Source organism: Loxodonta africana, chromosome 18 (genome assembly GCF_030014295.1).
Source record: "Loxodonta africana isolate mLoxAfr1 chromosome 18, mLoxAfr1.hap2, whole genome shotgun sequence".
NCBI classification, from domain to species: Eukaryota; Metazoa; Chordata; class Mammalia; order Proboscidea; family Elephantidae; genus Loxodonta; species Loxodonta africana.
The window spans coordinates 65,526,372-65,540,348 of record NC_087359.1 but is presented as its reverse complement, the minus strand read 5'-3'; the positions used below and the strand labels follow the sequence as shown (position 1 = coordinate 65,540,348).

Here is a 13,977-nt window from a genome sequence, read left to right as displayed (position 1 = left end):
GGAGGATGGCTCTAGGTGCTCACCAGGGTCTATCTGAGGCCTAGGGATTCAGCCGCTGAAGCTGGCTTGGGGGTGGGGGGTGGAGTCGTGGTAAAATATACACAAGTACTTAGCTTTTGCCGAGAGCGCCCTTCTCCTTAGGTTCCGGAGGTGTGAGTTGGCTGTGTGGCTGGCTACTTCTCCCTGAGGAAACTGTGGCCAAATGCTAGGACTAGCCCATCGCTGCCACTGCTGCTGCTCTGGGAATGGTGCCTGAGGGCTCCCCACGATTCAGGTCCGGTAACTCCTCTCCACTTCTGAATGGCCTTTTCCTCCCCCTACCCCTCAGTTCATTGTCTAAGCTTGCCTTTGATGCTCAGGGCTCCCAGCTTGTCACAAATATACTCCTTTCACTTGTTTTTTTTTGGTCTTTGTTGTAAAGAGGGCTCGAGAGAAGCATCTTGGCTCCGGCTCTCTTTTGATTTCTTGACTGCTGCTTCCATGGCTGTTGATTGTGGATCCAAGTAAAATGAAATCCTTGACAACTTCCATCTTTTCTCTGTTTATCATGATGTTGCTCATTGGTCCAGTTGTGAGGATTTTTGTTTTCTTTATGTTGAGGTGCAATCTGTACTGAAGGTTGTGGTCTTCGATCTTCATTAGTAAGTGCTTCAAGTCCTCTTCACTTTCAGCAAGCAAAGTTGTGTCATCTGCATAATGCAGGTTGTTAATGAGCCTTCCTCCAATCTTGATGCCCGAGCCTTCCTCCAATCTTGATGCCCGTTCTTCTTCACATAGTCCAGCTTCTCAGATTATTTGCTCAGCATACAGATTGAATAGGTATAGTGAAAGAATACAACACTGATGCACATCTTTCCTGACTTTAAACCAATCACTATCCCCTTGTTCTGTCCAAACAACTGCCTCTTGACCTATGTAAAGGTTCCTCATGAGCACAATTAAGTGTTCTGGAATTCCCATTCTTTGCAATATTATCCATAATTTGTTATGATCCACACAATCGAACGGCTTTGCATAGTCAATAAAGCACATGTAAAGATCATTCTGGTATTCTCTGCTTTCAGCCAGGATCCATCTGACATCAGCAATGATATCCCTAGTTCCACGTCTTCTTCTGAAACTGGCCTGAATTTCTGGCAGTTCCCTGTCGATATATTGCTGCAGCCATTTTTGAATGATCTTCAGCAAAATTTTGCTTGTGTGTGATATTAATGATATTGTTGTATACTTTCCACATTTGGTTGGATCACCTTTCTTGGGAATAGGCATAAATATGGATCTCTTCCAGTCAGTTGGCCAGGAAGCTGTCTTCAATGTTTCTTGGTATAGACGAGCGAGCACTTTCAGCACTGCATCCATTTGTTGAAACATCTGAATTGAGATTCCATCAATTCCTGGAGCCTTTTTTTTTTGCCAATGCTGTCAGAGCAGCATAACTATATTAAAAATCAAAGATTGGAAAAACATATATCAAGCAAACATTAACCAAAAAAGAGCAAGAGTAGCAATACAAATCTCAGATAAAATAGACTTTAAAGAAAAATCCACCGTAAAAGACACGGAAGAACATTATATAATGATTAAAGGAATGGACCATCATGATGACATAACCGTAATAAATATCTCTGCACCGAATGACAGTGCTCCTAAACACATACAACAAGCTCTAACAGCATTGAAAAGAAATCGACAGTTCCACAATAATAGTAGGAGACTTCAATACACCACTCTCAGTAAAGGACAGGATATCTAGAAAGAAACTCAGCAAAGATACAGGAGATCTTAAGACCACAATCGACCTTATAGACATATGTAGAACACTCCACCCAACAGCAGCTAAATAAACATTCTTTTCCAATGCACATGGAACATTCTCCAGAATAGACCACACCTTAGGCTACAAAGCAACCCTCAAAAAATCCAAAAGATCAAGATAATACAAAACATCTTCTCTGATCCAAAAAACAGTAAGAGAGTGACAGAGACAGGGAGAAGGAAAGAGAAAGAGAGAATGGAAATGAACTATGAGTATTTCACATGCTGTGCAAGAGATTAGTGTTTAGAGATACATATTTTTTTCTTTATACCACAGACCTCTAAATACAAGGCATAAATTTCATCTGGGGCTCAAAGAAAAAAGTATTAGCTGTTTCAAGCAAGAAAGAAAAACTGGCTGTTTGACTTCCTGATAAACAATATGTCATTCTGTAATGGGACAATATGCTAAGGTCTTTTCAAGATATTTTGAATATCTGAAGTTTTTTCCTAGCATGCTGGTTTTAGAACCTCAACCACACCAGTCTATAACTCCAGTCTATTACAGCCCGGCTGGTTGCTTCAAGACATGGGCCCAATCTTTTGCTCTCCAAGCATTCTCCTTCTCTTTCACACACTTCTTCCCAAAGGGTATAAAAAGCCTATGTATATGCAGGATAAATAAACTGTTAAATACATTTTAGTGAGAGATGGCCGTAGGTTCCTAGCGTAAGTGGGGTTAGAGTTGGGAGGGCTTGTTAAGACATAAGAGAGGAAGGAAAGGGGAAATGCTCAGCCTATGAGAAGTTGTGGCACTGTACAAACTGTTCCCTTGTCTATATTGAGGCTAGAGTCTGTTAAAGCTGACATAACAAATGTGTGTGTGACTCATTCTCTACTTTATTCCTGTGACTGGGATGGTTGTGGTAGTGATGTAACACCTGTCCTTGGAGTGGCAATAAGAACCATTACAATGACGCAGTACAGTGTTCTCCTCAAAGTGTCCACCTGCACCCAAGTGTAGAATCAACACTTTCCTACTGTTTATATGTAACCTTTTTTGTGATCACATAATGGTATCTTTAAAAAAAACATAATTTATTTTGTTGTTGTTGTTGAGAATATACACAGCAGAACATACACCAATTCAACAATTTCTTTATGTAGAATTCCATGGTATTGATTACATACTTCCAGTTGTGCAACCATTCTCACCCTTCTTTTCTGTGTTGTTTATCCTCCTTTAACATAAACTCACTGACCCCTGAGTTTCCTATCTAATCTTTCCAGTTGCTGTTGTCAATTTGGTCCTATATATAGTAGATAGATCTTAAAAGATCACCACAATGAGCAAGGCAGACATTCTTTACTAGTTAAGTGAAACTATTCTTTGTTACCTTTTCTTCATTTGGCATTTGCTTGGATGCTGTAAACCTTTGACTGGTTTCCATAGTTGACTCCATCAATTTCTGCTTGGTTTTGGCTGATTTTGTTGTGGGGAAAAGGGAACATGCAGCTGCTTATTTTGCCATCTTGCTCTAACTCTTCCTACATATTTTTTAAAATAATCTTTATTTAAATACAATTTATATGCAATAAAATGAACCCCTTTTAAGTGTACAGTACAATGAGTTTTGACAAATGTAAACACCCATGTAACCTCAACCACAATCCAAGTGTAGAATGTTTCCATCATCCTACAGTTTTTTTGTGACCGTTTGCAATCAATACTTCATCCTTTAAATAATAAAAGATCAGAGCAGAAATAAATGAAACAGAGAATAGAAAAATAAGAGAGTCAACAAAACCAAAAGTTGGTTCTTTGAAAGGATCAACAAACTACTGGTCAAATTGACAAAAGAAAAACAGTAGAGGATGCAAATAACTCAAATTAAAAGTGAAATGGGAAATAGTACAATAGACCCAACTGAAATAAAAAGAATCACAACAGAGTATTATGAAAAACTATATTCCAACAAATTTGAAAACCTACAGGAAATGGATAAATTTCTAGAAACACATTACCTACCCAAACTAACACAAAATGATGTTGAAAATCTGAAGAGATCCATAACAAGAGATTGAAAAGGTAATAGAAAACTTCCAACAACAGCAACAACAACAAAAAGCCCTGGCGCACATGGCTTCACTGGAGAATTCTACCAAACATTCAGAGAAGAGCTTACACCATTACTACTCCAACTATTTCAGAACATAGGGAAGGAATACTTCCATATTCATTCTATGAAGCCAAAACAACCCTGATACAAAAATCAGAGGAAGACACCACTCACACACACAAAACAGACCAATATCTCTCATGAATATAGATGCAAAAATTCTCAACAAAATTCTAGCCATTAGAATTCAGCATCATATCAAAAAAATAATACACCATGACCAAGTACAATTCATATCAGGTATACAAGGATGGTTCAACATTAGAAAATCAATCAACGTAATCCACCACATACATAAAAGAATCACATGATCATCTCAATCAACACAGAAAAGGCATTTGACAAAGTCCAACACCCATTCCTGATGAAAACTCTCAATAAAATAGGCACAGAAGGGGAATTCCTCAACATAAAAAAGGGCATCTATACAAAACCAACAGCCAACATCATTCTTAATAGAGAGAGGCTGAATACATTCCCCTTAAGAACAGGACCAGGACAAGGATGCCGTTTATCACCTCTCCTATTTAACATTGTAGTGGGAGTCCTAGCTAGAACAGTAAGGCAAGAAAAAGAAAGAAAGAAAGAAAACTGTTCCTACTCGTAGATGATATGATACTATACATAGAAAACCCAAAGGACTCTGTGAGAAAACTACTGGAACTAATAGAAAGATTCAGCAGAGAAGCAGGATACAATATAAACATACAAAAATCAGTCGGATTCCTATACACCGATAAAGGGAATGATGAAAAGGAAATCGGGAAAACAATACCATTAAAAAAAATAAAATACTTGCAAACAAATCTAACCAGTGGTGTAAAAGACCTATACAAAGAAAACTACAAAACACTACTGCAAGAAACCAAAAGAGATCTACATAAATGGAAAACATATCATGCTCATGGATAGGTCGACTACATTGTGAAAATGACAATTTGCCCCAAAGCAATCTACAAATACAATGCAATCCTAATCCAAATACCAACAACATTATTTGAAGAGATGAAAAACTAATCTTTAACTGTATATGGAAAGGGAAAAGGCCCCGGATAAGTAAAGCACTATTGAAGAAGAAGAATAAAGTAGGAGGATTTGCACTACCTGACCTTAGAACCTACTATACAACTACAGTAGTCGAAACAGCCTGGTACTGGTACAAGGTTAGATACATTGACCGATGGAAAAGAGCTGTGAGCCCAGGTGTAAGTCCACCCACCTACAGTCACCTGATCTTCAACAAGGGCCCAAAGTCCATCAAATGGGGAAAAGACAATCTTTTTAACAAATGGTGCTGGCAAACAGGATGTCCACGTGCAAAAAATGAAACAGGACCCATACCTGACACCATATACAAAAACTAATTCAAAATGGATCAAGGATTTAAATATAAATATAAATAAAAAACTAACAATACACAAACTCCAGAAGGTAAGCTAGATAACTGGGATCTTCTAAAAATAAAACACTTATAGTCATCAAAAGACTTCACCGAAAGAGTAAAAAGAGAGCCTACAGACTGGGAAAAAATTTTAACTATGGCAAACCTACAAAGGTCTAATCTCTAAAATGCACAGGAAAGTCCAACACCTCTACAATAAAAAGACAAATAATCCAATTAAAAAGTGGACAAAGGAAATGAACAGACACTTCACCAGAGAAGACATTCAAGCAGCTAACAGACATGAGGAAAATGCTTGAGGTCACTAGTCATCAGAGAAATGGAAATCAAAGCCAAGATGAGATACCATCTCACCCTGGCATTACTGGCACAAATTAAAAAAACAGAAAATAACAAATGTTGGAGAGGCTGCAAGGAGACTGGAACTCTTATGCACTGATGCTGGGAATGTAAAATGGTACAACCATTTTGGAAAATGATACGGTGCTTCCTTAGAAGCTAGAAATAGACATACCATATTATCCAGCAATCCCACTCCTAGGAATATACCCTAGAGGAATAAGAGCGGTCACGTGAATAGATATATGCACACCCGTGTTCACTGCAGCATTGTTTACAATAACAAAAAGATGGAAACAACTTAGATGCCTGTGGACAGATGAATGGATAAACAAACTTCGATACATACACACAATGGAGTATTACACAACGATAAAGAACAATGATGAATCTGCAAAGCATCTCACAACATGGGTGAATCTCGAGGGCACTATGCTGAGTGAAATAAGTCAATCACAAAAGGACAAATATCGTATGAGACCACTACTATATAAACTCATGAAAAGGTTTACACACAAAAAGAAACAATCTTTGATAGTTATGGGGGGGGTGTGGGGATGGAAAAACACTAAACAGACAATAGATAAATGGTAACATTGGTGAAGGGTAAGACAGTACACAACACTGGGGAACCCAGCACTACTTGTACAAGGCAAGGCCATGGAAGCTCCATAGACACATCTAAACTCCCTGAGGGACTTAATTACTGAGCTGAGGGCTATGGGGACTGTGGTCTCTGGGAATATCTAGCTAAACTGAACTAAAAGAAAAGGAAAGAAAACAAAACTTCATCATTTGCCCCAGGCAGCCACTGATTTGATTTTATCCCTACAGATTAAATGGCCTCTTTCTGAATTTCATATACATAGGAATGCATGACATCTAATTTTTTGTGTCTTTTGTGCTCTTTTGCTTAGCATAATGTTTTCGAAATTCATCCATGTAGTTGCATGTATTGGTAATCCATTCCTTTTAATTTTTGAATAGCTATTAAAAATAATGTCACGATGAGCTTTTAATTTTTTTTTGTGTATGTTTGTATATGTGCATATTTTTCTATTGAATATATGTCCACAAGTAAACGTATTGGCTCATAGGGAAAGCTATATTCTAATATAGTAAATATAGTAGATATTACCAAAGAGATTTTTAAAACTCAGGAAAATACATACCCGCAGGCAGTGTATGAGAGTTCTCGTTTCTTCCCATCTTTACCGACACTTAATAGTGACAGTGTTTTGATTTCAGCCATTCTGGTGGGTGTTTAGTGGTATCTCATTTCTCTGAACTTCCCTAATGATTAATGAGTTTGAGTATCTTTTCATATGTTTACTGGCCATTTATATATATCCTTCTTAGTAAAATGTCTGCTCATTCCTCTTGTTCATTTTCTGTTAAATTGTTGGTCTTTTTCTTAGTGACTTACAGGAGTTCTTGAACTATTTTGGATACACTAGATCTTTATTTTGGGTAACTCTTTGTGCTACATGTTGAGAATATCTTCTTGCACTTTGTGATTTGCCTTTTCACTCTTAATGGTGTCTTTTATGAAAGAAGTTTTAAATTTTAAAGTAGTCCCTTTTTTTTTTTTTCACCAATCCTTCTGTTTACAGTTAGTGCTTTTTATTATTTTTTGGTAAAATCTTTCCCTACCCCAAGGTTGTGACAATATTGTTCTATGTTGTCTTCTAGAGGAGTCCTAAACCCAGCCCAACCTAGATGGTGCAAATAGTTAATGTGGCTGGCTGTTAACCGAAAGACTGGAGTTTCATGTCCACCGAGAGGTGACTTGCAAGAAAGGCCTAGTGATCTTCTTCTAAAAATCAGTCATCTAAAACTCTATGAAGCACAGTTCTACTCTGACACACATGGGTATCTTCTAGAAATTTTATTGTCCTTTTTGATTGTGCAAATTTATCACATATGGATCTATAATGTCTGGAAATGGTTTTTGTATTTGGCATGAAGAAGGCACAACCCAAATATTTGGAAAGTAAACAAACTTCTAAATAACTCATGGGTCAAACTGGAAATCACTAGAGAAATTTTTTAGAGAAATTAGAAAACATTTTGAATTACATGAAAGTGGAAAGATGGCATATTAAAATTAGTGGTATGCAGCTAAGCAGTACTTAAAGGGAAATATATGGCATTAAACACTTATATTACAAAAGAATAAAAGTCTCAAATCAATGATCTAAGCTTACAACTTGAGGACATAGAGAAAGAAGTGCAAATTAAATTAAACCTGAATCAAGCAGAAGGAAGGAAATAACAAAGGTAAGAACAAAAATAAATGAAATTGAGAGCAGAAAATCATTGAAATCAAAAGCTGGTTATTTGAAATACTATATGAAATAGATAATCCTTTAGTCAGAATGATCAAGGGGGGCAAAAAAAAAAAAAGAAATTATACAAAATAAAAATATCAGGAAAGAAAGAAAGGATACCACTACAGATTCCTGCGGATATTAAAATGATAATAATGGAATATTATGGAAAATTCTATGCCCATTAATTTTATAGCTTAGATCAGTGGATAAATTTGTAGAAAGACACAACCTGCCAAAGCTCACTCACAAAGAAACAGATATCCTGAAGAGTCCTATCTATTAAAGAAATTGAATTTGTAGTTAAAACAATTGTGACAAAGAAAATTCCAGGCTTTACTAGCTAATTATATCAAACACTTATGGAAGAAATTATGGTAATTCTCTACAAAATCTTCGAGAATATAACCAGTTTCTGTCAATTCAATTCCGACTCATTGTGACCCTATAGGACAGAGTAGAACTGTCCCATAGGGTTTCCAAGGAGCAGCTGGTGAATTCGAATAGCTGACCTTTTGGTTAGCTTCCAAACACTTAACCACTGCACACCAGGGCCCCACAGAAGAGGAGAAAATTGTTCTCAACTCATTTTACGAGGTCAGCATTGCCCTTGTACAAAGACATTACAGATTAATATCCCTCATGAACATAGACACGAAAGGCTTTTAATTATAGATTTAATTTCTTTAATAGATGTAAAGCCACTAAACATTTCTAATAGTCTCATACCGGTTTGGGATAAGTTGCGCTACCGAAAGAATTTTTCTATTTCATTTGCAAAGTACAGTTGATCTTCATTATTCACCGATTGCCTATTTGTGAATTCAGCTACTTGTTAAAATTCGTTTGTAACTCCAAAATCAACACTAACTGTGCTTTCAGGACTATTTGCAGACATGCACAGAGTGACGAAAAATTCAAGTCACCTGAGGCCGAACAAGATGATACTTCCTTATTTCAGCTGTCATAACGTAAACAAGTTTTGTTTTGCAATCTCTTTAGTGCTACAAGGGCAGTTGGGTTGTAGTGAGAGATTCACCTACCCTGGGAATCTTTCTAAAATATTCGTCTTTTCACAGTGGTACTCTGCTTAAATACCAATGATGACTTTTTTTGCCCGCAGGATAAAGTTTAAACTCCAGCATTACTAAGATATCAGGACATTCATAGTCTGGTCTCTGCTAACGTTTATGGTTTCTTCAACCATTTTCCTTCACCCCAGGACTACTGTCCATTCCCTAAACAGGCAATGATCTAGTTTCCATACATGAGTTTTTCTCCATACCTACTTTTCCTGAAAGTATGGTCAGTTGTGATCAGTGGGTGCCGTCAGTCATTGTTCCAGGATTCTTAGACAAATTGTCCTAGAGACATCCTGTAATTACTTTGTCTTTAATGAGTTCCTCCAGGATCTATACTGCTCTGGGATCCAGGGCCCCTAGGGTCCAGGGAAATTTAGAACAGGAGATGCAAGAACAGATGGTGTAGACAGACACAGGCTCCACACACCTGTAGTGAATAAAGGAGAGCAGAATCTTGGGCCAGGGTCCTGGAGTCACCCTCAGACACACTGGGTGAGTTGGGCAGGAGGGTGAATGAGCTGATCCCTTAGTGTCCTTCCAATCTGAGAATCTTGATGTCCCAGGTTGTATGCTATTGGGTTGCCATGAGTCGGAATTGACTCAATGGCAAAGGGTTATGTACTGCAGGATAGTTTTTCGGGTAGTATAGCCCTTCTCTCTACCACCTTTCTGCCTCCCAAGACTTCCTCACATTCTAGAAATATTCTTTTATTAATGTTCACCAGGTACAACCTCTTCGTTAATGATAACATTCATAAATGTTACTTACTATGCAATGTGTTCTCCCAAAATTATATCATTTCAGCATAATGATAGCTCTGTTAGGTAGGCATTTAATACAAGAGATCTGAAGCCTTTTCTGTATGTTCACATTACTCAGGGAGCTTCAGAAACTTTGCCCTGGCTTCCTTCTCAGAGATTCTGAATACATTTATCTGAAGGGGCTCACCTATCTCTCTCTTTTTTTTTTTAAAGCATTGTATGTCAAAGTGTGGTCCATGGACCAGCAGCATTGGCATCACCTGGGTGCTTATTAAAAACGTATGACCTATAGGCTCAGAATCAATATCTTAACAGAGTCACCAGGGTATTTGCATGAACATTAAATTTTTAGAAGCACTACCCTGAATGATTCTTATGTGCAGCCCAGGTTGAGAACTAACTGATTTAATATGTGTAGGAAATGAGAAGCTCATATACCTCCTCACTGGCAGCACCTGGAAGTGATATCTCCCTTGTCTGTGATCCTTAATCATATTCTTGACACTAGAGATGCAGGCCACTCATTTACCAGGGAAGCAAAATTCTGAGAAAACAAGTGTTTTCTTCCCAGTATAATGTCAGCACATAACAGCCAATATGAAAACTGTTAATGTCACTGGGTTAAATAGTATCAGCAGGGTGAAATGCCCAGCAGTTGGACTCACCATTGTCTTTTCAGTGAGGAGTTTCCTGTATCCCTTAATGCTCTTTCTTGCTTTCTTTGTCAGTTTTGAGGCACACTGAGGTCTGGTTATCTGGGAAAGAACTCAAGTGAGGGCTTCAGAGTAGAAATTATCTTTGTTCTTTCTGCTCTCCCATAGTGTCTAAAATTCCCCGTCAGACTACTAATCACAATAATAAAAATAACATCATGTAGATTTATATATAAGGGTGTTTAGACTGAGTTATTTGCATTAGTGAATAGCAGTTTTTCTGAGGTTCTCCGATATTTTTCATGGGTATTAAATTACTTCCATGAAGTCTGCAATAGAGTGTCAAATTTAGTGCTAAATGGTTAAAGCTAATAAGTACTTGTTCTGGAAGAATTTAGTAGAAGTAGTTATTCTGACTTAATGAGAATGTCTGATGCCTTTAAATTTGGAGTAATGCATGTTATAACTGAATGACAGCCAGCAAATGCGTATGAAACACTGGCTACATGCCAGGCACTGTGCCAGGTGCTGATGCTACAGCAGTCAAGAAAGCAGACATGGCCTTTGCTGCATGGAGTTTACAATGTGGTAGAGAAAAAGCTAAAGTAATTCCAAGTGTATAGAGTACTCTTGGGACAAGTACAGGATGCTGTGGAAGCACAGCGGTGTGTCCTGACTTAGTCCGGGAGACAGAGAATGTTTAGTTGAGTAAGCGACATGTAATATTATACTTGAAGACTAAGTAGGGTGAAGGTAAGTGAAGGGGGAGCAAAGGGAAGAAGGTGCTAGGCAGGAGGAACAGCAAATAAGAAAGGCTGAAGGCAAGAAATGATGACTCTGAATTCCCACATTGCTGAAGAGTGGAGTGCAAGTGTCACTTTGTGGCCAGATGAGGCTGTGAAAGTAGGCAAGGGTCAGGTCCTGAAGCACATTTTTTGCCCTTGAAAGGAACTTTGCCTTAATCTTAAGAGCAATGAGAAGGCACTAAGAGTTTAAGCAGGAGAGACAGATGACCAGATTCTCATTTTAGAAAGCTGTAGGGTGAATGACGGGATTGAAGGAGAGTAAGCCTGGGAGCTGGGGGATGTTCCTGCAAGAATTGTCCAGATAGGATATGACGTCAGCCTGGGCTAGGGGAGTAGTGGTTGGGATGAAGAATGGATGAGTTAAAAAGACAATTATGTGGCAGAATGTGTAGGCTTGATAGATTGGTTGTTGATGATGAGAGAAAGAAATTAATGGAAGAACACTCTTAAATTTCTGACTTGATCACTTGGATACCTTTTACTGAGACACGAGACACTTGAGGCAGTGCAGGTTGGGAGGCGTGCAGGTTTGGATCATGAATTTAGTTTGGGATCTGTTGGGTTTAAGATGCCTGTGATATAACCAAGGGAAAATAAGCAACTGAGTATACAGTTCTGAGATTACATGGAAATCTATGCCATAGGAGCAGATGAGGTTTTCATGGAGTATACGTATAAGAGAACCTTGTTTAGGAAATAACACTGGGAACATCATATGTAAGGTACTGACAGAGCAGAATAGAGTTCGGCTGCCAACCAGAAGGTCGGCAGTTCAAATCCACTTGCTGCTTCTTGGAAACCCTATGGGGCAGTTCTACTTTGTCCTATAGGGTTGCTATGAGACAGAATTGCCTTGACAGCAATGGGTATGGCACAGATCAGAAGCCAATTACAGTCACTGAGAATGAATGAAGGGCCAGGCAAGTAGCAGAAAAAACAGACCATTGGTTATGTCACAAACTAAGAGGTATGAGTGTTTTGGAAGGAGGGCATAATGTTATATGTTATAGAAAAGTGAAAAAAAGTCATTTTTGATTATTGAGATTCTGATTATAGAAATTGACATTGTTATGATGAGGGAAAAATAAAGTATCATTACAGAGCAGCTAACAGACCGTATATCAGAGAAATATGTTTATTCCTCTGGTCAGGTTTGTAATGAACACTATTTTTCTATTATTACTTCCTAGTGATTTTTTTTTTTTTGTTAGTGATGTTAGAAACAGAGAATGTCAGGAAAGAATCAAACCACCATCTTTGAGTTCATCCTCCTGGGCCTGCCCATTGATCCAGAGCAGCGAATCCTGTTCTATGGCCTGTTCCTGGCCATGTACGTTACCACCGTCCTGGGCAACCTCGTCATCATAGTCCTCATTCGACTGGACTCCCATCTCCACACACCCATGTATTTGTTTCTCAGCAACTTGTCCTTCTCTGACCTCTGCTTCTCCTCGGTCACAATGCCCAAATTGCTGCAGAACATGCAGAGCCAAGTCCCATCCATCCCCTACATAGGCTGCCTGGCCCAGATGTACTTCTTTCTGTTTTTTGCAGACCTGGAGAGCTTCCTGCTTGTGGCCATGGCCTATGACCGCTATGTGGCCATCTGCTTCCCCTTGCACTACACCACCATCATGAGCCCCCAGCTCTGTCTCTCCCTGGTGGCAGTGTCCTGGGTGCTGACCATGTTCCATGCCATGCTGCACACCCTGCTTACGGCCAGGTTGTGTTTTTGTGGAGACAACTTGATCCCCCATTTCTTCTGTGATATGTCTGCTCTACTGAAGCTGGCCTGCTCTGACACTCAAGTTAATGAGTTGGTGATATTTATCATAGGAGGACTCGTTGTCGTTATCCCATTCTTGCTCATCATCATGTCCTATGTACGAATCACCTCCTCAATCCTCAAGATCCCTTCTGCCAGGGGTATCTGTAAGGCTTTCTCCACCTGTGGCTCCCACCTCTCTGTGGTGTCTCTTTTCTTTGGAACAATTATTGGTCTCTACTTATGCCCATCTGCTGATAATTCTACTATTAAGGAAACTGTCATGGCTATGATGTACACTGTGGTGACCCCCATGCTGAACCCCTTCATCTACAGCCTGAGGAACAGGGACATGAAGGGAGCCCTGGGGAGAGTCTTGTGTAAAAGAAAAATTCTCTCCTTTCTATGATTTGGAATTTTTACATTAATTATTTTTTTTTTAGTAGGTATTTTGATATTGAATTAGGGCACTATTTCAGCCTTCTTTTTACCTCACCACGGAAATGTCTGTTGTATTCAAATAGTACACAATTCTCCACTAGGTAAAAGAGAAGAAGTAGAGCTGTGTAGTTGAACTAGGGAAGGGTTTGGGGTCTTGGTGACTTGCTGGCTACACCTTCCTCTTTGTTTTCCTACTAGGGAAAATATAATTTAAGAACTACTGTTTTATAGGATCTTTATGCTTTGTGTTGTTATACCACGGATGTATCACAGGAGTTAATTTTTTTAAACCAAAATGTGTTTTGATTGTGTTATCATTTTAAATAATACTCCACACTACTTTTGGTCAATACTGAATAAAATCCAAACATCTTAATCTCCCATCCTCCATCTGCTCGATCAGACTTCTTATTGTTGAATAAAAATATCTTCTACTTATGTACTCCTGCTCAATTTTCCCCA

General features: G+C 38.6%; 1 protein-coding gene across 1 annotated transcript; it reads left to right on the top strand.

Moving 5' to 3' along the window:
* Positions 1–12,538: 12,538 nt before the first annotated feature.
* Positions 12,539–13,483, top strand: LOC135228044 (olfactory receptor-like protein DTMT). The gene has a single exon (XM_064270399.1). The coding sequence runs from the start codon at positions 12,539–12,541 to the stop codon at positions 13,481–13,483; it is 945 nt and encodes a 314-aa protein (XP_064126469.1).
* Positions 13,484–13,977: the final 494 nt, after the last annotated feature.

Excerpts from the sequence above, each read along its gene's own strand:
- LOC135228044 (XM_064270399.1), top strand. The coding sequence starts at position 12,539 with ATGTCAGGAAAGAATCAAACCACCATCTTTGAGTTCATCCTCCTGGGC.